Source organism: Boleophthalmus pectinirostris, unplaced genomic scaffold, assembly GCF_026225935.1.
Source record: "Boleophthalmus pectinirostris isolate CB_2022bp ecotype Guang Dong unplaced genomic scaffold, ASM2622593v1 HiC_scaffold_5, whole genome shotgun sequence".
NCBI classification, from domain to species: domain Eukaryota; kingdom Metazoa; phylum Chordata; class Actinopteri; order Gobiiformes; family Gobiidae; genus Boleophthalmus; species Boleophthalmus pectinirostris.
Genome location: NW_026571404.1, coordinates 3,636,571 through 3,662,105, shown reverse-complemented (window position 1 = coordinate 3,662,105; position 25,535 = coordinate 3,636,571). Strand labels below are relative to the sequence as shown.

The following is a 25,535-nucleotide window of genomic DNA, read 5'->3' as shown; positions in this document are numbered from 1 at the left end:
TTTTACTTTATTTTATTTTTGTATTATTTTTTACATTATTGTTGTTTATTTATTTATTTAATTATTTATTCATTTTATTTATTTATATTTATTTTTTTAGGTAATAGCTTCATTATATAAATTCCTCCTTAGAGAAATGTGAAAACTCCCTACAAGCTGCTCGTTCAGACTAAACCTGCTCTGAAATACATGAATTCTTATCTCAGTTTGTCTGTTCCTATTTCAGTCTCTCAAATGTTAATGCCCTTGGACCATTTTGCGCACTGCAGTGAGTTTTTTATGGGAAAGCTATTTATCCAAGTTCTTTCTATTTGTGTAATTGCAAATATATGGCGTGTTTCTTCTATCTGGACCTTATTAGACCAGAATTATAGCTAACGAAACACATTTTTAGCGTTCATTAGCTCCTTTTGTACAGGCAAAATGTTCTTAAATGGAATGAAACTCAATTAGAAGAGTCTAATTAGCAAACAACAAAGTAAAGTATTTATATAACAACTTTTACTAACAAGTCTCTACGGGATTTACTGCAATCAGCAACACAAAAACATCACTAAATGAAACTGCACGAGGGAGGTTATAAAAGACACAGTTTGATGGCAACTCTTCGTTTGCTTAAGTTATAAATCTAAAATATTTTATTGATTGAAGTTACATTAAAGTTTGGAGTAAAACCTGGTAACCTGATGTCGTCCAGATTATTGTTTGATAAAGACTGGAGTTAATCTCAACAAAATAACTGCGAAGATGCTGAATTTCTGTGCCGTATATGGACTAAACCGAGAACTAAACCAGGACTAAACCAGGACTAAACCAGGACTAAACCAGGACTGAACCAGGTCTAAACCAGGACTAAAACAGGTCTAAAGCAAGACTAAACCAGAGCTGAATCAGGACTGAACCAGGTCTAAACCAGGACTGAGCCAAGGACTAATCCAGGACTAAACCAGGTCTAAACCAGGTCTAAACCAGGACTAAACCAGGACTAACTGAGGTCTAAACCAGGACTAAACCAGGTCTAAACCAGGAAACCAGGTCTAAACCAGGACTGGAACCAGGAGGACCAGGACTAAACCAGGACTAAACCAGGTCTAAACCAGGAAACCAAGGACTAAAACCAGGACTAACCAGGACTAAACCTAAACCAGGACTGAACCAAGGACTAAACCAGGTCTAAACCAGGACTGAGCCAAGGACTAAACCAGGACTAAACCAGGTCTAAACCAGGACTAAACCAGGACTAAACCAGGTCTAAACCAGGACTGAGCCAAGGACTAAACCAGGACTAAACCAGGACTAAACCAGGTCTAAACCAGGACTAAACTAGGACTAAACCAGGTCTAAACCAGGACTAAACCAGGACTGAACCAAGGACTAAACCAGGTCTAAACCAGGTAAACCAGGACTAAACCAGGAGGACTAAACCAGGACTGAAACCAGGACTGGACTAAACCAGGACTAAACCAGGTCTCTAGGACTAAACCAAAACCTCAAGGACAGCCAATAGATAAAGAGGGAGCTCGGTTTTCTATTGGCTGATGTTTATCTGGCCTCACTTCGTCCACAGTTGATAGATTTTCATTCTTTTTTTTTTTTTTTTTTTTTTGGTGATCATAATTACAAGGCTGTTGCGTCTCTGTACTGATATTTTAAACTTTCAATGACAATTTGAAAGAAAAAAAAATCCTCCATACAACCTTTAATCGCCTGCCCCAAATCACCGCCTGGTCTCAAATAAAAGCCTGGTCTGTTAAGTGATTGAAACAAATAAACTCTCCCCGACTATTATTAGGTATTTTACGGTAACCATAGAAACAAGCAGGTGACAGATCCCCAACCAGAAGTTATATCGTGCACCTTTAATGGGGAAAACACTGGCGTCCGTTCAAATTGCAATTCCGGTTTGATTGCGGTTGGACGGAAAGTGTCGGGACCGTCCGCTCTGGTATTCAGCTCCAGCGCTCAAGACCGAACGGCTCCTAACGGGTTTAATGAACTGCCTGAGCTCTTCCCCGGTGTCTCTCCGTGGGCAGGAACATGACACGAGCTCCTCCTCTGTGTGCGCAGGTCGACCGGATGGCCAGTCTCTACAACATCCACGTGCGAACCGGCTGCTTCTGCAACACGGGGGCGTGCCAGGACTTTCTGGGCATCAGCGACGAGCAAATGAAGAGAAACCTGGAGGTAGGACGCAGGAGCGAGAGAGGAGGAAGGAGGGGGAAGGAGGAAGGAGGAGGAAGGAGGAGGAGGAAGGAGGAGGAAGGAGGAGGAGGAAGGAGGAGGGGGGAAGGAGGAAGGATGTGGAGGAGGAAGAAGGAGGAGGAAGGAGAAGAAAGCAGGAAGGAGAAGGAGGAAGGAGGAGGAAGGAGGAGAAGGGAGGAGGAGGAAAGAGGAGGAGGAGGTGTAGGAGGAAGGAGGAGGAGGAAGGAAGGAGGAAGAAGGAGGAGAAGAAAGAAGGAGGAGGAAGGAAGGAGGAGGAAGGAAGGAGGAGGAGGAAAGAGGAGGAGGAGGGAGTAGGAGGAAGGAGGAGAAGAAAGAAGGAGGAGGAGGAGGAGGAGGAGGAGAGGAGGAGGAGGAGGAGGAGAGGAGGAGGAAGGAGGAGGGAGGAGGAGGAGGAGGAAGAAGGAGGAGGAAGGAGGAGGAGGAGGAGGAGGAGGAGGAGGAGGAGGAGGAGGAAGGAAGGAGGAGGAGAGGAGAAGGAGGAGGAAGGAAGGAGGAATGAGGCAGGAGGAGGAGGAAGGAGGAGGAAGGAGGAGAAGAGGAAGAAGGAGGAGGAGGAGGAGGAGGAGGAAGGAGGAGGAGGAGGAGGAGGAGGAGGAGGAGGAGGAGGAGGAAGGAAGGAGGAGGAGGAGGAAGGAGGAGGAAGGAGGAAGAGGAGGAGGAGGAGGAGAAGGAGGAGGAGGAGGAGGAGGAGGAGGAGGAGGAAGGGAGGAGGAGGGAGGAGGAGGAGGAGGAAGGAGGAAGAAAGAGGAGGAGTAAGTGGAAGGGGGGAAGGAGGCTGTTCTAGGGCCGGTAACATTCCCTGGGTGTGTGAACGACGCACCAGATTATAAGATGCACCGTTGATTTTTGAGAAAATTAACGTGCACCTTATAGTTCGAAAAATACGGCATGGAAACTAAAAAAAAAAAAAAAAAAAAAAAAAAAAAAAAACTGTAGTAAAAAATCGGTAGTTCAATCTCAGGTCCAGGCAATTTGGGCATATTGTGATTGTTGAAAGAAAAATGTCTTGAAGTAACTTGACTGTTGACTTCCATATATCTTTTTTATTTTCCAATTTTCTGTTGCCAACCGGGTCAGACTACGAATTTTACACTGTTGCAATATCCCCCCGAACTTCTTTCTAACTCCCCAAACTCTCTGCTCTTTCCTCTTTCTCTTTTTGTCTTGTATTTGCTCTTGTTTGGTTCTCAGGCAGGTCACGTTTGCGGAGACAACGTGGACCTGGTTTCGGGGCGGCCGACCGGATCCGTGCGCGTGTCCTTCGGATACATGTCCACTTTCCCGGACTGTCAAAACTTCCTGAGGTTTGTGGCGGAGTGTTTCGTGGAGGGGCCGGCGACGGTGGACCGGGAGAGGGTGGAGCGGCTCGCCAACGCCACGTCGCCGCGGGACCCGGGCCGGCGGTCGATCGCGCGGCCGAACGGGGAGATACGGGAAGAGGAGGAGGGGAAAAGAGAAGAGGAGAGGGGATTTGGAAAGACGGAGCGAAACGGCCAGAGGGAGGAGGGCTGCACGCTCACCAATATCTACATTTACCCCGTCAAGTCCTGCGGGGCGTTCGAGGTTAGAGCTGCATGGAGTTAATTAGATTTTTTTTTTACTTTTCCCAGCCTCTTAAAGGTTGTATGGAGGATTTATTTTTAGTTTCAAATTGTCAGTGAAAGTTTAAAATACCATTACAGAGATGCAGCAGCTTTGTAATTATGATGACCAAAAAAAAAAAAGAATGAAAAATCTATCAACTGTGGACATAATGAGGCCAGATAAACATCAGCCAATACAAAACGAGGCTCCCTCATTTTCTATTGGCTGTTAGGTCGTCAATCAAACTCCCTACGTTTCTAGTGTAACTGACTCGCCAGCGCGCGGGGATTACGTGGTTTATGCGGCGGTTCTTCGAGGCTTTTTTAATCTGTAGCGTCCTCGCAGTTCGCACAAAGTTTATTGCGACGGCGGACGAGAATCCACGACCAGTTCGCCGCAAAATAAAGCCGGTTTTTGAAGTCGTGAAGAGAAGGGAAAAAGGAGCAAAACAAAACTGAGGTGAGACTTGGAGATTTCTTACAGCGACGGCGCGACTGAAGCGGACGAAGGATTTTATTTCTAGACAGGTCACTTCAACGGGAATTCTTGAACGCGCAACCGGCTGTAAACAAGAGTGATTTCTAGAGTAAAGAGGCGGGAGGAGGAGGTGTTTCTACTGAAGGAGCTGTGGAGGAGGAAGGTGGTGTCACACACGGACAACATTTGAAAAAGGACTGTCGCTGTATTTCTCTTCCCTTAAAAAATCCTCTATACAACCTTTAAAGGTTGTATGGAGGATTTATTTTTAGTTTCAAATTGTCAGTGAAAGTTTAAAATACCATTACAGAGATGCAGCAGCCTTGTAATTATGCTGACCAAAAAAAAAAAAAGAATGAAAATCTATCAACTGTGGACGTGTTGAGGCCAGATAAACATCAGCCAATAGAAAACGAGGCTGCCTCATTTTCTATTGGCTGTTAGATCGTCAATCAAACTCCCTACGTTTCTAGTGTGACTGACTCGCCAGCGCGCGGGGATTACGCGGTTTATGCAGCGGTTCTTAGGTGCTTTTTTAAACTGTCGCTTCCTCGTAGTTCGCACAAAGTTTGTCGCGACGGCGGACGAGGATCCACGACCGGTTCGCCGCAAAAGAAAGTCCGTTTTTGAGGTCGCTGAAAGAAGGAGAGAAGGGGAAAAGGAGCGAAGCCAAACTGAGGTGATTCTTGGAGATCTCTTCCAACGACTGTGCGAATAAAGCAGATGAAAAGTCTAAAAACTGATGTGTCGATCGCTAAATTCATTCTAGGCAGGTCACTTCAACAGTAATTCTGAACGCGCACTGGATGTAAACAAATGTGATTTCTAGAGTAAAGAGGCGGGATGAGATGTTTCTACTGAGGAAGGTGGTGTCACACATGCACAATATTTGAAAAAGAACTGTCGCTGTATTTCTTTGCCCTTAAAAATCCTCTATACAACCTTTAAAGGGCTCGAATAATGCAAATTTCCGATCTATCCGACCTGGAATTTGACTCCAGCCTCTGTGGATTCTCACATTTAAACTCTAAATTTTTCACATTGTTTATGAATTTATTGTTGATTGGATGAATTTTAAACTCGTTACTCAACCGTATTAAAAATATTATTGATAGAAGACGAGGAGACGCGTCCACACAGTATGATTTAGTCCTGTTAAATCCTGTTTTAGACCTGGTTTAGACCTGGTTTAGACCTGGTTTTAGTCCTGCTTTATTCCTGGTTTAGATATAATTTAGATCTAGTTTAATCCTGGTTTAGTCCTGGTTTAGTCCTTGTTTAGACCTGGTTTAGACCTGGTTTTAGTCCTGCTTTAGTCATGGTTTAGTCCTGGTTTAGACCTGGTTTTAGTCCTGGTTTAGTCCTAGTTTAGTCCTGGTTTAGATATAATTTAGATCTAGTTTAATCCTGGTTTAGTCCTGGTTTAGTCCTTGTTTAGACCTGGTTTAGACCTGGTTTTAGTCCTGCTTTAGTCATGGTTTAGTCCTGGTTTAGACCTGGTTTTAGTCCTGGTTTAGTCCTTGTTTAGACCCGGTTTAGACCTGGTTTTAGTCCTAGTTTAGTCCTGGTTTAGACCTGCTTTAGTCCTGGTTTAGTCTTGGTTTAGTCCTGGTTTAGTCTTGGTTTAGTCCTGGTTTAGACCTGGTTTAGTCCTGGTTTAGTCCTGGTTTAGTCCTGGTTTAGACCTGGTTTAGTCTGGTTTAGTCCTGGTTTAGTCCTGGTTTAGACCTGGTTTAGTCCTGGTTTAGACCTGGTTTAGACCTGGTTTAGACCTGGTTTAGACCTGGTTTAGTTACCGGCAATGAATGGAATTATCGAGGAAAAAGAAAAAGGGATTTAGCCCCAAATGTGAAAACAGTTAAATCCCTCTGTGTAATCCATTTATTTCAACAAAGTAACTGTAATCCAATTTCCACTCACTGAAACAGTAACTGTAACTGAATACAGTTACTCATAATCTGTACTCTGATTACATAAATCTGTTACTCCCCAACACTGCTTGTAGTAGCTCAGTTTGACACATCTGCTTCGTCTTCAGCTGGAAGTATTATTAAACTCGTACTAATCAACATTTCTAAAAACCCGGCGTGTTTCTGGACGTGTTTCTGGACGTGTTTCTGGACGTGTTTCTGGACGTGTTTCTGGACGTGCCGTTGTCCCTTTTGTCTCGAGTTGGTGCAACACATCAAATGCATATTTTAAAATGTAAAATCTCCCGGGGTCTTGTTACACAGTGAGTCCGTGTCTAATTAAAAACTGCCCAAATACGGAGAGGACACAGATCTGGTGGAGACGTGGCAGCGCCAAAGCTCCGAGGGGCTTTCTGCTGTCCGCCGCCGCTCCTCCGGATAACAGGCGTTTTCACAAAGGGCTGCGCACACATCAGAGGAAACAACTTAAAACTTTATGTGTCGCCGTTGTTCTCAGTTTTGATTTCTTTTTGACACAGTATACACAGCGGGAGTCTCTGATCTTCAACTCCGAGCTCGACGAGGGATTTCTGAATAAGCAAAATTTGATGAAGTACCGTGTTTTCAGACTAAAAGCCGCTTCGGAGTAAGTCGCACCAGCCAAAAAAAGCGCAATAAAGAAAGAAAAAAAAAAACATATTTAAGTCGCACTTTTTGGGTGGAAATGTATTTTATAAAATCAGAGACCAGGAACCGACATTTTATCTTGAAAGTGAAGTTGTAGTAAAAAGGTCCGGTGAAGCGGTAACGGAGGGAAACGGGCGGGTTTTAACGTTTTGGAATTTTACAGGCGGGTCAAGACTAAACCAGGACTAAACCAGGACTAAACTTGGACTTAAAGGTTGCATGGAGGATTTTTTTTTTTGTTTCAAATTGTCAGTGATAGATTATAGATGCAGTCGCCTTGTAATTATGATGACCAAAAAAAAGAGAATAAAAATTCATCAACTCTGGACGTGGTGGGGCTAAACATTTGCCAATAGATAACGACACTGCCTCGTTATCTGTGAGCTGACAGGCTGTCAATCAAACTCCCTACGTTTCTAGTGTAACTGACTTGTCTGCGCCGCCGTTACGTGGTTTACGTACGACTGTCACGCAGTCCACAGACGCAAGACGCACAGACACTGTTTACTCCACCAACGCAACAGTTCTTAGCGGCTTTTTTGACCTATATCTTCCTCGCAGTTCGCACAAAGTTTGTTGCAATGGCGACAAGAATCCAGGAGCAGTTCGCCGCAAAAGAAAGTCAGTTTTTGAGGTCGCTGAAAGAAGAAGACAAGGGGAAAAGCAGCGAAGCCAAACTAAGGTGATTCTTGATAGATTCATTCCAGCGATGGCGCGAACTGAAGCAGACGAAGGGTCTAAAGACTGAACGCACTGGTCCACAAATTACTCCTGGACAGGAAACTTCTGCTTATTATGAAAACGTACTTTATTTCCAAGAGTTAGACAAACGTTTTTCAGGACACGAATGTGATATCCTGTGTCTGAAAACGTAATTTTCAATGCAAAGAAAGAGTCCGCTTGCTGCTGCGTGTTGTAGTAGTAGCTTCATTCGCACTGAATCTCCGCGCCCCCTCTCTGCACCCCTTTCCTGCTCCTCTCCCTGCTCCCCGTTCCGCTCTTCCCGCTGCTCCTCACTTCTTCTCTGCGCACCGAATCTCCGCGCACCCCCTCCCCCGCTCCTCACTTCTCCGTCTTGCCTAACCAACACTGTAGTTAGTTGTTTACAAGTCATGTGCAGCGATGAAACAAACCTTTTTCTGGCGTAAAGGAGGAGGAGGGAGGAGGTGTTTCTACGTAGGAGCTGTAGGGGAGGGGGGGTTTCACGCATGCGCAACATTTGAAAAAGGACAAACAGTCGCTGGATTTCTCGTTCCTTGGAAAATCCTCTATACAACCTTTAAACAATCAAATTAGAAGAATAAAACACTCTTTTTAGACGGTACAATGTACATGTGGTCTCATACTTGCTCTTAAAAAAAGTGATTTAACTCCAACCTATAGTCCGAAAAATACTGTACTTAAAAATTGTACTTAAGTACTTTGGACGACTACAAAAAGTTGAAGACAATAATAAATACACAGGGGGAAAAAGTGCGCAAACGTTAACAGAAGTGCTGAACATTCCACCATAGACACGCATGTAGAACTGACCCAATGTGATGTCACCGCAGAAGCAATAGAACTACGGGAGTTTCACTGTGTTTTTTGCAAGAAATAATCAAAATTACGATCCACAAACGGCGCGCTAGCCGGTGAACAACTCCAGGTCTGTTGGTGATGAGGAAACAACATCATAATGTACACTACCAGTCAAAGGTTTTAGAACACCACACTTTTTCTAGTTTTTTTACTGTTTACTATTGACCAAAACACATTCTAAACTTTTGATTGATGAAAGCGTCGACCTTCGGCAGATAGAACAGCTGAACACACTCGTGGCTCGGTCTTTTTACAACAGAAATCAAAAAGTTTTTCCCAAGTCTGTTGCAGAAGTTTCCATAAATGTGTGGAACTTGTCGGTTGCTTCACTCTTCTGTCCAGTTCAAACTGGACCAAACCAGCTCCACGGGGTTTAAGTCTGGACACTGCGCTGCTGCTGGACACTCCACGTTTTCAAGCTTTACCGCCTTGTTCTTTTTTCCTGAGGTAGTTTTGGCCGAGCTTGGACTTGTGTTTTGTATCATTTACCTTTTTTTAAACCTCTGTCTGTTCAGTTCTTACCTTTGTACCATTTCAAGTTCTTCATTTCAAGTTCTTGCACGACTTGAATTGAAATAAATAACTAGAAAAATTAGGGTGTTCTAAAACTTTTGACCGGAAGTGTACATTAGAAAATTGTGCAGTATCAGTGCTTTAAAGGTTGTATAGAGGATTTTTTAAAGAGAAATACAGCGACAGTCCTTGTGCGCGTTCAGAATTACTGTTGACGTTTCCTGTCTAGAGGTAATTTATCGACCGACGCGTCAGTTTTTAGACCCTTCGTCTGTTTCATTCGCGCCATCGGTGGAAGGAATCTCCAAGAATCACCTCAGTTTAGCTTCGCTCCTTTTCCCCTTCTCTTCTTCTTCTTTCAGCGACCTCAAAAACCGACTTTCTTTTGCGGCGAACCGGTCGTGGATTCTCGTCCGCCGTCGCGACAAACTTTGTGCGAAATGCGAGGAAGCGACAGTTTGAAAAAGCCTCTAAGAACCGCTGCGTAAACCACGTAATCCCCGCGCTCCGACAAGTCAGTTACACTAGGGAGATTGATTGACAACCCAACAGCCAATAGAAAATGAGGGAGCCTCGTTTTCTATTGGCTGATGTTTATCTGGCCTCAACACGTCCACAGTTGATAGATTTTCATTCTTTTTTTTTTGGTCATCATAATTACAAAGCTGCTGCGTCTCTGTAATGGTATTTTAAACTTTCATTGACAATTTGAAACAAAAAAAAATCCTCCATACAACCTTTAAATAAAGTATGTTAAAAAAAAAAACTAAACTCTATTAAAAAGTTGGCCTTTTGGGCATATTATGATTGTTCAAAGAAAAAATCATCCAGCCCAACCTTTAAAATAACTTAAAACAAACTTGTTGACTGATCACTTCTATATATCTTTTTAAAATTTTAAATTTTTTTGTTTCAAACCAGGTCAGATACCTAAAAATTGTACTTAAGCTTTGTACTTTTACTTTTGTACCTCATTACCTTCCAATTCTGACCAGGACTTTTCGTCTTCGGGACGCAGCAACCCTCCTCTTGGTAAAATTTAAACGCTTTTCCTATTATTTTTTTGTATCAAAGCAGGAAAAAGGAACAAAAAGTCATTATTTGCCTGGTTTGCCAGTGTTATAATTTCACAGATGTCGGTCGTTCAGTGGGAGAGTGAAGATCCATTATTGCGCAGTGCCCCAAATAATTAAATAAACAAATCAAATCAGTTAAACTATCCATGAGTCCAAAATAAAAAATTAAAAATGAGAAACGATGCCAAAGAGATTAACACTTTAAAACAAATGTGTAGAGCTTTTGAATGACAGAAATATAACAAGGGACGGGAGAAAAGGAAGTAACAATTAAAAAAAAAAAAAAGATGTTTAAGGTTTAACTAAAAATTGTGCATTTATTAAATTACAGTGTAGGAAACGGGGGGGAAAAAAGCACAGAAATTTGGGGAGAAAATAAAAAGAATTTAAACAAAATAATCTACTACTACTTTCACATTTTGGGCTATATTCCCCTTTTTTTTTTTTTTTTCTTTTTTTTTTCAGTAATTCCACTCATTGCCAGAAACTAAACCAGGTCTAAACCAGAATTAAAACAAGGACTAAACAAGGTCTAAACTAGATATAAACCAGGTCTAAACCAGATAAAACAGGACTAAAACCAGGTCTAAACCAGGACTAAACAAAAGATCTAAACTAGATATAAACCAGGTCTAAACCAGACCGAAACTAGGACTAAACCAGGACTAAAACCAGGTCTAAACTAGATCTAAACTAGATCTAAACCAGGCCTAAACCAGGATTAAAACAGGACTAAACTAGGACTAAAACCAGGTCTGAACTAGAGCTAAAATAGATCTAAACCAGATCTAAACCAGGTCTAAACCAGGTCTAAAACCAGGACTAAACCAAGACTAAAACCAGGTCTAAACTAGATCTAAACCAGGTCTAAACCAGGTCTAAAACCAGGTCTAAACTAAGACTAACACCAGGCCTAAACTAGATCTAAACCAAGACTAAACCAAGACTAAACCAGGACTAAAACAGGATTGCACGGACCGTGTCTCCTCGTCTTCCATCAATAATATTTTTAATTTGGTTCAGTAAAGTCTGGACTTTTTATTTTCTTTTATCAGACAAAACTTCTTATGTTACAATTTCCTCGTCTTTGTTTCTCTACAGCAAATCAAGTAATCCAAAGTATTCAGATTACATTACTCACTTTAAGTAATTTAATGGATTACGTTACAAACTACATTTTGGTGTGTGTAATCTGTAATCTGTAATCTGTAGGGGAATGTTACGGGCCCCGGTCCTTTGACATTTGTTCGTGTGCTCCCGTTCTTCTGTATTTGCTTTTGTGTGTGTGATGCTCTGGGTCCGCGAGCCCTGGACCCGGGTGCGCGGGAGAAACCGACGCGGGACGGAGGCTGGGGTCGCGGCGCATCGACGATCGGCCCTTCATCCCTGCGCTCCCACCAATCCACCTGACACCTGTGGTAGCGCGGGTTGAACAGGGACCGTCTTCCGTCTGCTGGAGGCGGCTGGGTCACTGCGGCCAGCTCGCCACTTTAGTTTGATATTTTGGGTTGTCTCATTTTGTTGAATTGCCGGCTGTTGCCTCGTTTAGTTCTTCGAGACGCCTTTTTGTTCTGTCAGCTTCTCCTGGAGGCAGCCTAAACAGAGGATCTTAAGAAAGAGACTTGGAGAGTTAGAACAGTTCTCAGACATGTCTCTTTATTTGAGTCAGGCAGGTTCAGGTCTCAAGATTCAAGTTGATTCAGCATGATTTTGCCTACGCGGCGTCTCTCTGTGCGTCGGTCGTCCCTCGACAACGCGGTCGACGTTCCCCCACTGATGCACAGAAAAACTGGATGCCTTTTATACCAGCAGAACTGTTGAGTTCACATCTTCATGGAAACACACACAGCACTTTGTCCCAACACGTGTCCCATAACAGACTGGCAGATGCTAAAGGTTGGAGATACACCCCTTATCTGTCCCATATAAATTCACCGTCCATATCATATCCCAACCCCATTGACACTCCAAAGTCCAAAAACATACACAGCATGTCAAGGAACACAGAGATTAATTACAGGACGTATTAACATATGAATGAAACTTTAAAAACACAGGGTAGAAGCCCACAGTTCGCAGAAAAACTTGAGTTAGATTTGTTACATTGTACTTAGTTAGGGCTTTTTAGTTTATTAGATTATTTTGTTTAATTCCTATTTATTTTCACCTCAATTGCCTGTTGTTTTTTTTTGTTCTTCCCTTACACTGTCAATAATAAATGCACAATTGTACATTGTACACAACCGTAAATCACCAGATTCTTTTATCTAAATTATCCTATTTTAGTTTGTCTAAAGAGGCGCTGTGCTGGTTTGAATCTTATTTGTCCCACAGACAACAATGTGTTTCCCTCTCTGGTTTTAAATCGTCCTACCTTCACTGTCCAACAGGGGTCCCCCAAGGTAGCATTTTAGGACCTATTTTATTTAGTTTATACATCAATGATCTTCCTAAAATGTGTCCAGATGTCAGTGTCCATCTGTGTGCTGACGATGCTGTGATTTTTACACAGGCCAAAACTGTACAAGAAGCTTCAGAAAAACTAACAGCCATGACTCCAAAAGTGGGTCAAGAATTCATGCTTGCAACTCAACATAAAGAAAACTGTCTGCATGATGTTCAGCAAAAAAACAATTGATCTACAGCGTCCAATGTCTTTCTGGACGGCGTGGAACTCAGCCTCGTCAAAGAGTTTAAATACCTGCGACTGACGTTGGACCCGACATTGACATTTAAGAAACACATCAAGGGCCAATCAAAAACTGTTCATTTTAACTTAGTGAATTTTAGACAAGCAAGACCTTTTATGACTTTATATGCGGCACGAATGTTTTTACACTCCATGATTCTGTCCCATATAGACGACTGCAGAACCACACGGTCACTCGCTGCTGCACAAAACTCAAACCCATCGAATCACTTTTTTTAAAAGACATAAAAATATTGGACAAGAAACCATTCTCACTTCACCACTGCACTATTTTAGACAAGTATAATTTGCTTAATTTTAATAATTTTATTGGTTTTAAATATGGATGTTTTGTCTATAAAGTTTTGCATGGACTTGCCCCTCCTCCATTACAGGATTTTATTAAAGTAAAGACTGTGAGTGGAACTAGGGCCACAGCTCAGGGGAACTGTGACGTCCCACACAGACGCACAACACTCGGTCAAACTGTGTCTCAGTCAGAGGAACAACATTTTGAAACAGTCTGCCACTATCAATAAGAGAAACTTCAACTCTTGCCACCTTCAAGTCCTGCTTAAAAGAGCGGCTAAAGAAAAACCAGACCTGTGGACACTTTTAGTATAGATTTGTTACTTGTTTTTGCTTTGTTTAAATTTGTGGTGTTTCCTGCCGAGGGACGACAGATGGAAATGAGCAGAATCCGTGTATCATTCGTTCATTCGTTTTTCAATATAAAACCAAAAATAAGAAAACGAAAAAACAACAGTTTTCTTCGTTATTTGTCTCCAAAACCAAAATGAAAAAACGGATAATGATTCGTTTTTTTCAGTTTTTCGATTTTGTGTTTAAATGAAGAATGGAAAAAATGGATAACAGCCGTTTCCCGTTTACGTGACTTCAGTGACTGCGATGCCGAACTTTTGCACCGCGTACGGACTGAACCAGGACTGATCCAGGTCCGAGACCAGAGCGGGATCAGAGCGAGACTGAGACCGAGACCAGCGGTCCGAGCGGTTCCGTGTCATCGTCTCCGCGCTGGTTCCGTGCGGGGAAAGTGAGAATGTTCTGTGGACTACAGGTCCGGACGGGCTGCTCCAGAACCGCGGCTGGTTCCGAGGTGGAGCAAAGCATCCAACTGACGCTTTCACACCAACGAAAACGAACCGAACTAAGAGCTTTTGGTTCAAATGGACCAGGTCCGGGATCAGACCGGGACCAGAGCGCTACTGAGACTGGGACCAGACCGGGACCAGAGCGGGCCTGAGACCGAGACAAGACCAGGACCAGACCGACCAGACAGAGACGACCAGACCGACCAGATCGGAGGCTCAGAGCCCACAGCAGGGCCGGAGCTCGAAGCTGAGGCTTGGACCCCGCGGAGGCTCAGAGTCAAAGCTTGGAGTCCGCCCCAGTCCTGCTCTGGTCCTGGTCTGGTCTCGGTCTGGTCTCGGACCTGGATCAGTCCTAGTTCAGTCCGTACCCGGTGCAAAAGTTCGGCATCGCAGTCACTGACGTCACGTAAACGGGAAACGGCCGTTATCCGTTTTTTCCATTCTTCATTTAAACACAAAATCGAAAACTGAAAAAACGAATCATTATCTGTTTTTTCATTTTGGTTTTGGAGACAAATAACAAAGAAAACTGTTGTTTTTTCGTTTTCTTATTTTTGGTTTTATATTGAAAAACGAATGAACGAATGATACACGGATTGAGCAGTCCTGCTATAATCTGGCATATTTACACTGCAGTGTTGTAGATGTTCATTAATATGCACTGTCCCTATTCAATAAATAAATAAATAAAATAAACAATTTTTAGTTAAACCTTCTGTTCAGTTAACATCCTGGTTTTATTGTTACTTCCCTTTCTCCCCGAGCAAAGGGGACGTAACAGGGAATACATTTTAAAAGTAACTTTCCCAACACTGCCGGCCGATCCCCGGGTCCAGGGCTCGTGGACCGATCGCCTCCAACACACAAAAGCAAACGGAGCCTGTAACAAACGAGAAGCTGCAGTATCAGGGCTCTGTGGTCAACAAAGTATTTCCCAGTAGTGACTTAATCCTGTCTGTGCTGTTTGTCGTCGTGGTCCTGCGCTGATGCAGGTGCAGCAGTGGCCTCTGGGAGATCGGGGTTTGCTGTTCGACCGCGGCTGGATGGTGGTGAACGTGAACGGAGTGTGTCTGAGCCAGAAGAGAGAACCTCGACTCTGCCTCATCAAACCAGAGATCCAACTGTCCAGAAACCAGCTGCAGCTCAACGCCACAGGTCTGAGTGAGGGACTCTTTAACATGACGTTTTAGACGAGTTACGACGATTATTTGGGCAGTTATTTATTCCATGAGAAAAAATGAAATAACTTACAATTTAAATGTCAAACTGGAGCAATTGGCAACGGTGAAAACAACCTGCATAGGTTCAGGACTGAACCTGGACTAAAACAGGATTAAACCAGGATTAAAACAGGACTAAACCAGGACTAAACCAGGACTAAAACAGGACTAAACCAGGACTAAAACAGGACTAAACCAGGACTAAACCAGGACTAAAACAGGACTGAACCAGGATGAAAACAGGACTAAACCAGGACTAAAAACAGGACTGAACCAGGACTAAACCAGGACTAAAACAGGACTAAAACAGGACTAAACCAGGACTAAAACAGGACTAAACAGGACTGAACCAGGACTAAAAACAGGACTAAACCAGGACTAAAAACAGGACTGAACCAGGACTAAAACAGGACTAAACCAGGACTGAACCAGGACTAAAAACAGGACTAAACCAGGACTAAAACAGGACTGAACCAGGACTGAACCAGGACTAAAACAGGACTGAAATAGGACTGAAACAGGACTAAACCAGGACTAAACCAGGACTAAAACAGGACTGAACCAGGACTGAACCAGGACTACACCAGGACTAAAACAGGACTAAACCAGGACTAAAACAGGACTGAACCAGGACTGAAACAGGACTAAACCAGGACTAAAACAGGACTAAACAGGACTAAAACAGGACTGAACCAGGACTGAACCAGGACTACACCAGGACTAAAACAGGACTGAACCAGGACTGAAACAGAACTAGACCAGGACTAAAACAGGACTAAAACAGGACTAAAAAACAGGACTAAACCAGGATTAAACCAGGACTAAACCAGGATGAAACCAGGACTAAAACAGGACTAAACCAGGACTAAAACAGGACTGAAACAGGATTGAACCAGGACTAAAACAGGACTAAAACAGGACTAAACCAGGACTGAGTGCCGGGTGAACGCAGGTGAAAGGACCGGGGCAGAAGTGGAGTTGTCGCCTGATCACACACGGGCTCGGGGTTCTCTCTCGCTCTCAAGTCCAAGATTAGTCCTGGTTTAGTTCCGGTTTAGACCTGGTGTAATCCAAAACTTTTTTCCAAGTTGGTGGAGTTTTTTCCAGATTTTTCATTGAAGCTGCACAGTCTTGGGTGAAACGCGGATTGACTTTTCTTTGGGAAGTAACGGCTCAACCTGAAAACACAAATAAACAAAAATAAAACATTAAATAGAAAATCTTGATCTGTTTCTGTACATTCTGTGAAAATTTGAGATTATTTCAACAAGAACTGACAAAATTACTGGCCTGTGAAATTGTGAAACATTTTTCCTATATATTTTTTTTTCCATTTTTATCCAGTAGGAATGTAATAATAATCGAAATATCGTATCGTCAAAAGTCTCAAACTCAAGTCTCTTTGCTTAAATTCATTGTTTTGGTGCAGCAACAGCTAAAAAACTACATAGACCATGATCCTTTGCTCTGTTTCAGTCCAATCCACATGTTGAAATATGAATTATGAAGCACTTTTAAATCTTAATTATTTGGATTGTGATGAGAAAAAAGTAGCATAATCACAATTTAGTTTTTGTTTTGTTTTGGGTTTTTTTGCCTCCACAAAATATCGTATCGTGAGTATATCGTATCGAGAAGGCTGGATATCGTTACAGCTCTATTATCCAGTATTTTGTCTCTTTTAATATCGTGTGTTTTGATGTTAAATCCTGTTTTGTCTCAGGTTTGTTGTGTGTTTGACCCACAGGGATGGAGAGTATTTCTGTTCCACTGGAAACTGAAGTTCAGAGTGAAGTGTGTCAGAGCAAAGTGTGTGGAGACAGGTGAGACTCATTTAATAAACATTATTTTACTCACACAGGCTGATCTCTTGAGACATTTACATACACAACAGTATCATTAAACAGTACAATTAAATCTACAATACAATATATAAAAAAATAATAGTACAGTTTAATCTTTCAGTGGAAGCAAGAGCAGGTCTGTATCTGTGTGTCGTTTGTTCTTTTGTTTTTAAAAAAAACACAAAAAAAAAAAAAAACTATTTTCTTTATTATTTGTCTCAAAAAACCAAAATTTAAAAAATGGATAATGATTCATTTTTTCAGCTTTCAGGTTTTTGTGCCGCATGTGGACTGAACCAGGACTAAAACAGGACTAAACCAGGACTAAAACAGGACTAAACTAGGACTTAAAAACAGAACTAAACCAGGACTAAACCAGAACTGAACCAGGACTAAACCAGGACTGAACCAGGACTAAAACAGGACTAAAACAGGATTTAACCAGGACTAAACCAGGACTAAACTAGGACTTAAACAGAACTAAACCAGGACTAAACCGGGACTAAACCAGAACTGAACCAGGTCTAAACCAGGACTGAACCAGGACTAAACCAGGACTAAACAGGACTAAAAACAGGACTAAACCGGGACTAAAACAGGACTAAACCGGGACTGAACCAGGACTGAACCAGGACTAAACCAGGACTGAACCCGGACTCAACCAGGACTAAACCAGAACTAAACTTGGACTCAACTAGGACTAAACCATGACTAAAGCAGGACTAAAACAGAACTAAACCATGACTAAAGCAGGACTAAAACAGAAATAAACCAGGACTAAAACAGGACTAAACCAGAACATACATTTATATAATTTATGTCTTATTAATACAAATCTCTTCCTACTTATTTAGAAGTTTGTTTCAATTTTTTAAATATTTTTCACTCTGTTATTGTAATTTATTGTGATTTGTGAGGTTCTGTGTCCAAAGTCTAAGTCTAGTGGCAAACATTCTTTTGTGCCACTAGCTGTTAAACTGCTGAACTCAGAGAATGCAGTTAAAAAATAATTATAAAAGGCTTAGGGATTGTGCAATCAAAACTGCACATAGGCTTAGGGAATGTGCAATAATTAAAACTGCACATAGGCTTAGGGAATGTGCAATAATTAATAAAGTATGAATGTAAAGGTCCTGCCTGTTAAGGATAATTTAAGGGTCCTGTTGGTGCATCACTCGTGGTCATACTTGGCCTCATATTTACTTTGTTTTACAGTGTTTGTTTATGTGCTGCTTTGTGTTGTGTCGTCCTGTTTTTTGATAAAACATGTGACCCCCTGTCCCAAGACAAATTTCTCCCATGGGAGACAATAAAGGATTATCTTATCTTATCTTATCTAGAAACTAACAGAGCAAAAGTTTTACACGTTTTCATTTATTTTCTTCCTTATTTCCATGACTACTGGCACTGAACATTCACACTGAAGATTAGATTTAAAAAAATATATATATGTAAAAGTCGCCCTTTGTGTTGAACCCTGGTTTGCTCGTTTGGCATTGACCCTGACACGGCACAGCTGTGAAATGAAAACCGCTTCAGTTCAGACGTGTGAAATACACCACAGTACGGCAAAGTCACTGTTGTGGAGGGAAATACTGCTGCAAGAAGAATCTGACACGCTTCTTCATTACACCTAAGAGTGAGAACAGTCAGACGTCCACCCCACAGGACACTGCTTTTTGTATGTTTTGAAATGGTTTCTTAAAATAAAAAAAAAAACAAAGACTTCATCACGAAGGCCATGATGAGAGAGAAGACCAAGGGTTTACAGTAGAGCCCGACCGATATGGATTTTGTGGTGGCCGATATCATACCGATATAATGGGAGTTGGAGCTGCCGATATAATCACCGATATATTTAGTGATGTAAAAATTCACTGTAAATCTTGAATTATTTAAAAAAAAACTTAGGTTTGGCTCTAGTGGATTTTAAACTGGGTTTATTTAGGAAACATTTATTGTTATTCTGCCTCTTTACATCATATGTCATAGGACTAAACCAGGACTAAAACAAGACTGAACCAGAACTGAACCAGGACTGAGTGTCTGGACTCGGTCTCTATCTCTCTCCGTCTCTCGACCCCAAGATTAATACTGGTTTATTTATTTTATGCTGAATATATTTATATGCATATATTTTTGAAAGTTTCGTTTTTTGCCGCTGCCGCTGTCAAACTCCCAAGAGTCTGAACGCGACGTGAAGAGAAAAAAAGTGAGAGAAAGAGAAAACACGACTCCTAATAAGGATCAGGCTCCCGTCGTTCGCTTCAAAGAGTCGGATCTAAGAGCCGCTTCGTTACCGACCGAGCCATCACTACTATAGAGTAAATAAACAATCACTATTAGCCTTTGGCCGTAAACGCTGTGCGCCGCGGTAATTAATTATATGCGCAAATTTCATCATTCACACGTCTGTTCACAGCTCATTTACAGATCAATGCAGGTCCAGTAACAAATATACGACCAATATAATCACTTTACAATAGACCAATAGAAAACAGACTGTTTATGTGTTGGAGCTACAGCAGATCATCACTAACCAATCAGAACGAACCAAAACTAGCTTCAAAGTCGACGTATTTCCAACACTCAGCCTCACACAGGCTCCTCCCACATCACACAGGCTCCTCCCACATCACAAGTCTGAACTAATAAATGTCCTTTTAATCCAGACTCAAAACGATTGTCCTTAAAAAGAAAATAATCTCAGTGTTGCACGTGGATCTGTGTCTGTGGATGTAAACAAACACACGTGACTCTGTGGTGTGTTCAGGGACAGTACGACACACACAGACAAATGACTCCGTAGATAAATACTGATGCAGAGACACATATTAGGACATTTATCTGTAAATTGAATTAAATGAACAGAATGTAGAGAGTCTAAGCTTTATAACGACGTATAACATGCCCACGTGAAATATCGGCCGATAACGTCGGCCAACCGATATATCGGCCGGGCTCTAGTTTACAGCGCTGTCGACAAAGCAAATGGTGACAACATTTTAATTAAAATAACAAAAAACTGTATTTTGTTGAGTGTTTTAAGAGTTTTTCTTTACGACACAATTCTATTTATCTTGCTTCATAAATTTGATTCAGACATTTAACGAGGTGTGTCCAAACTTTAGATTTAGTGTAGGTTTATTTGAGCAGGAATTGATATGAAGAGAAAATCGCATTAAAAAGACAAAATCTGACCTTTCCAGAAGAGTTTTAGAAAGATTTTTACGGGAGCTTGATCAAAACGACTCCCCGCGGCGTCGTAAAGAAAGTACCATCGTTTTAAACTCACCTTTGTTTTAGACTTGACTCCGGTGAATGAACCTGCTCCAACTTCCTCCTCTTCACATATGACTGACTATTTACCGTTTCTATGACAGCTGCAGACACACACTCCCTCTCTCCCTCAGCGCTGATATTGCTCTGGTTGGACATGTGCCTGGTCCGGCCTCAGACTCGGTGTCCGCGGCAGATTTCCCCGGGCTCTTCCTGGATATAATAATGCCTTTTGTGTTTCAGAGTGGAGACGCTGGACTGTGGGGAGGCCGTGGCACAGTGGCTCTCAGATTTCCTCCAGCAGAAGTGCCGTTTGATAAGGCTCAGTCCTGATTTCACACGAGACGCCAAGAGAAAGAAGCAACAGGAGCCCGGCCAAGGAGAAGGTACAGTCAAGTGACCGTGATGTTTTATATTTAGATTCTTTATGGCTGCGGTTCACGTTACATCACGACATTCGGTAAGACAGGAATAATAAACAGACTTAAGGCTGGGCGAAAATAAAAAATATGAATCGCATTAATTACAGGATTTTCTGTGATTAATCATGATTAATCACATGTTATACGCAAAACTAGGGACGGGCATTCGATGAAATTTTCTTAATCGATCGTCGGAAGAATTAACGAATCGATTATCGATTAATCATTAATGTTTTTATATTAAAATGATCATCATTATTATTACTATCTGCACTAATCTGCATAAATAAATTCAACTTTACGACATATAAACATAACGACTCTAGATCCACATCAGCTGTTTGACATTATAATGTGTTTAATTCAGTTTTGTTCAAATCTCACAGAAACAAAACTTAAAACCACATCACTAATTTACATAAACTAAGTGAAGATAAAACTCCAGCTCTTGTGTCGCTGATGTGGTTCAACTTGTGTTGGATTAAAAGACATGACTCAGGTGAATACAGGTCAGTGTGACCAGATTTGCGTTTGTCAAAACCAGGACAGCGTACGGGGGGAGGGGGGCGGGGCCTCGTCATCCACATTGAGCGACTCTCACCTGGAAAAACTTTTTCCCACTGGACACAGAAACATATGTGCTGCTTTATCCACTGTGCACATGGACTCACACTTGTCCCAACGCAACGGAAAGTGTGGAATTTCTTGTACAAATCAACGTTAAATCCACATTTGTGCTTCGGTTCGTTACAGACTGACCCACTGTTTGTGTCTCGCTCCTTCTGATGCAGAGACACATGTACACACCTGTTTGGTCACGACACACACAGACACCTACATTCAGTTTGTCGATTAAAATTAACGTAATTGATGAAATTCTTAATGATCAATTATTGATTAATCATAGCCATACCTACCCAAAACCCAATAATGAATTCAAAAGTAGTGTATACCGCACCTTTATTGGAAATGAAGATGTGCATGTTGTTACGACCCCCACAAGGCGGATCTCAACATATTTAAAAAAGGACATAGGAGTCAAGATATGGCTCTTTAATTTCTTTTATTTATCATTGGTTCTTAATTTATTTATTTATTTATTTATTTTACCTTTTTAAAGAAATTTAAAAACCCTCCCGTGCCCAGAAAAAAATAATGAAAAGTAATAAACAGAAAGGTGGACCTGGCGAGCTGGACAAACAGAACAAAAAGGTGCGACACAGCCAACCCCGTACAGGGGCCGAAGAAGCCGGTGCCAGCGCCTGGAACTAAAGACAAGAAAAAACCCAAACCAACCTGAACCCCAAAAGAAACGTGAAAACAGGACAGACGCTCCCACCACGTCAAAACAAAAGGCTAACGGCTAACACAGGCTACATGGAGCCCACGCTGCACCTGCCTGACAGGGGCGAGGCCACTTTCAGGGCGACCCCACGGAGACTGGAGCGCGCAAGGCGAGCGGGGGAGGGGCGGGCCAAGGCGAGCGGGGCCGGGTGGAGCAAGGTGCACGGAGCAGAGGAGCAGAGAGAGAGAGAGAGCGCCACGGACAAACGGCCGTATTTATAGGCTCCGCACAGTCAAACAAAAATAAACCATAAACAAAAATGCTACCAATAAGGACTAATTACAACTTACTACAAAAGAAAACAAAAACAACTAATAATCTGAATCAATGCGCCATGAACATTCACACAGACTGTCTCCCTCTTTTCTGCTTCACTCGAGGAAAAACTCAAACTAAAACACTACCCGCGCCAGTCCATCTTTCCCACAGTCAGGGAATAATTTAGCTCCATAAGATGCTTCTTTATAAAAGAAAAATAGATATTTATACAACTGTCCACATGTGAAAGTGTCGTTCATTTGTTGTGTGAACTAGTCTGTAAAGTCCATGTTTTTATTTCTTCCGCTGGAGAATCTCGCTCAAAAAAAAGAACCACTTTTAATGCAGTTTGTCAATTCCTGGAATTTGACTTCATAAATTCATTTCAAAAGTAAAGTGCATGTGATCAGCATTTAAAGACAAAAAAAGAACAGCAGCAGTAAAATAAAGTATTTAGTGTAAATCTCAACTGAAAAAATTTGACGAAGTGCGATCGACCGTGCGGTGGTGCCCTGGCAAACCCTTGGTGCCCTACGCGCCGTGCGTGACGTGCCTAATGTGCGTCTAGAGTGAAGGCGCTGACATGTCAGTCTGCTGAAGCCTCGCTCCACGTGTTTCACTGAATGATTTGCCGGGATTAACAGAGTGTGTTGCATTTTGGTGGTATTTTAGACTCGTGAAACTCCGGTGATAAGACAGTTCAGCGTGACTTTGGCTCCGTCGACTGCGCCGTCTGGAAGAACTTTAAAACTTTAAAAACTTTAAATGTTTCCTGTGAGCGCCGCAGCAGTAAGCAACAATCTGGGCTTTCTCACGATGGACTTTTTCAAAATAAAACCCAGTGAGCAACATACGTTTACAATTTTAAAAAATATACCGTAAATTCCGAACTATAAGCCGCTACTTTTTTCTCACACTTTGAACCCTGCGGCGAATAAAACGATGCGGTGAATATATGGATGGATTATTTGTTTGGCACAGTGTCCATTCATGTGCGATGTTGTCAGCGTGCTCAAATAGTTTATTGTCGTGTGATAAAATAAGCTCTGATGTTAAATGAACATTAGTGAGTGTGATACGTCTTACCCGTGTGTGCAAATGACGAGAAGAAACGTCTCAAACTTCACTGCTGCACATCCACTCATACCTGATTGACAGAACTAACCCCGCCCCCGAGAGAGTCTGAAATCTCCTGAAATCCTCCAAGACACTGACATGATACAGACAGAACAGAGGCTCTTTCTGTAGGAGACATGCGCAGTAGAGCACGAGGAAAATTCTAGTTTGATTGTGTTTTGAACAGTTATTTTGCGCTTCATACACACACCTTCCTCATGGAAAACACACGAAGAAATGCAGATGATGCAGCTTTTAAGTTAAGGGCGATTGTTGTGACTGTGGAAGAGGGAAATCGAGCGACATCAGTGAGTCGATGGTGAGATTTTTGGTGACAGCAGAACTGATTCAACGCAAAAAGACGACAAAAACTTTCAGAGGCGATAAAAACAGACGGCCCGAACTTGAAAACATTCTTGAACACCTGCGGCTTATATTCAGGTGCGGCCTATATATGTAAAATTTTAGAATTTCGTAAAAATTTTGTTGTTGCAGTTTATATTCAGGTGCGCTCAATAGTCCGGAACGTTAAAGGCGATCGATGTGTCTGTGGAAGAAGGAAACAGCTGCTGCACGTGAACTCGGTGTCAGTGAGTCGAGGGTGAGATTTTGGCGACGGCAGCGTGGCAAACTGACTCAACGCAAAAAGATGACAAAAACTTTCAGAGGCGATAAAAGTGGACGACCTGAACTTAATAACGTTCTTGAATACGTGGACACCTGCGGCTTTTATTCAGGTGCGCCCGATATATGTTCAATATGTGGGTTTCACGTGACGTCACAGGGCTACGTTTGTCAGCGCAAAATCAGATGGAGGGCAGGAAGTGAACTGACTGGAGGAAAATGCCGATGTGTTGTGTAGTTTCCGGCTGTGCCAATCGTTCTAACCGAGAGAAGGAAAAGCGATTTTTTTTTAGAGTACTGAATACAGTCGTCCACAAAGGTCAGAAATGGGAAAAGTCGACAGAACAACACCGTAAAAAGTGGATTACAAACCTGTTTGCGGTCGGGAGGAGCAGAATTCGCTAACGCTCGTGTCTGCAGTGACACTTCGACAAAGGTTTGTTACAAAGATAAATAGTTTTTTGTGGTTTACCTAAACATAAACGAATCATTAACAACTAACGGCGAACGACGTTTGTTGACATTAAATAGTTCGGATAGAGGTTACTGCTGATTCATAACATCTATACACATAAAATAAGAGAAACACTCACCCCGGCGAAGACCAAACGATCATCATCATTTAGGCGTTTTGCACCGAGGTTGAGGACCCATCCACTGACAAAAAAAAGTTCTATGCCTCCAAACTTTTGTACTTTGCCTTCATCTGTTGTCTGGTGTAGAACGACGTCTGAAGAGCTAAATAGTTCGTGATCTCCTCTGCCTCGATTGTCGGCAAATCTTTTACTTCGGTTGAAAATTCTCTCATTTTCAATAAGATCAGGGTCACGCCCAATATATTTGTCGACTAACTGCTCGTACTTTTGCCTCGCTCCTGGCTCTAAATCCTGACAATAAGAACTCTTCTCCATATCTGTGTTCTCCAGAGCCGCGTTTGTCTTTTCGCGCATCATCGTGATCACATGACTGAAACCCTCCTATTTAAAAATTTTGTTAAAATTTTGTTGATGTGGCGTATATTCAGGTGCATTCAATAGTCTGGATTTTACGGTAAGAAAAACTGCATTAAAAATAATTGTCTGCAATAATAAAGCCATTAGTTAACGCTAAATTAAAGCATTAACTTGCCCAGCTTTAAACAAACTGTATGCAGCCTTTGTTTACAGTTTAAAATGATGCCAGAATCTCAACTGCTCCTGCGTTGCCAGAGCCTCAACCTGCAGAGGACACATCCATTCTCATTCTCAGAGTATGGACAGCACACACTGCAGCAGCAGAGGCTCGGCTCTGATTCATGACTGGCTGCAGGTGCCGGGCTTTAGGTCCTGAGAATTCAGATTAGAGAGAGTTCATTTAGGTTTAAACCAACTGGACTTCAGCTTTGAAACTGACAATATTTTGAGAGCTAAAACACAACATTTTAACGTAAACTACTGGGCCATTATGCTGTTTTTGTAATTAAGAATAAATCAGCATTACAATAGTTATCAGCAAAAGATATATTTGATTTAAACATGTTTTTTCTCACATCTGAAGACACAAAAGTGATGTTTATGGAATTCAAAATCTAAATCT

At 42.0% G+C, this 25,535-nt stretch overlaps 1 protein-coding gene across 1 annotated transcript in view; it reads left to right on the top strand.

Annotated features, from left to right (window-relative positions):
* Positions 1-24,926, top strand: part of mocos (molybdenum cofactor sulfurase) — a 55,553-nt gene extending 30,627 nt beyond the window's left edge. The window contains exons 5-11 of the mRNA XM_055162926.1: positions 2,034-2,184; positions 3,415-3,786; positions 14,845-15,007; positions 16,820-16,895; positions 20,439-20,581; positions 23,832-23,937; positions 24,887-24,926. Of these exons, the coding sequence (XP_055018901.1) occupies positions 2,034-2,184; positions 3,415-3,786; positions 14,845-15,007; positions 16,820-16,895; positions 20,439-20,581; positions 23,832-23,937; positions 24,887-24,926 (1,051 nt within the window). The remainder of the gene's footprint in view (positions 1-2,033; positions 2,185-3,414; positions 3,787-14,844; positions 15,008-16,819; positions 16,896-20,438; positions 20,582-23,831; positions 23,938-24,886) is intronic.
* The last annotated feature ends 609 nt before the right edge of the window (positions 24,927-25,535 follow it).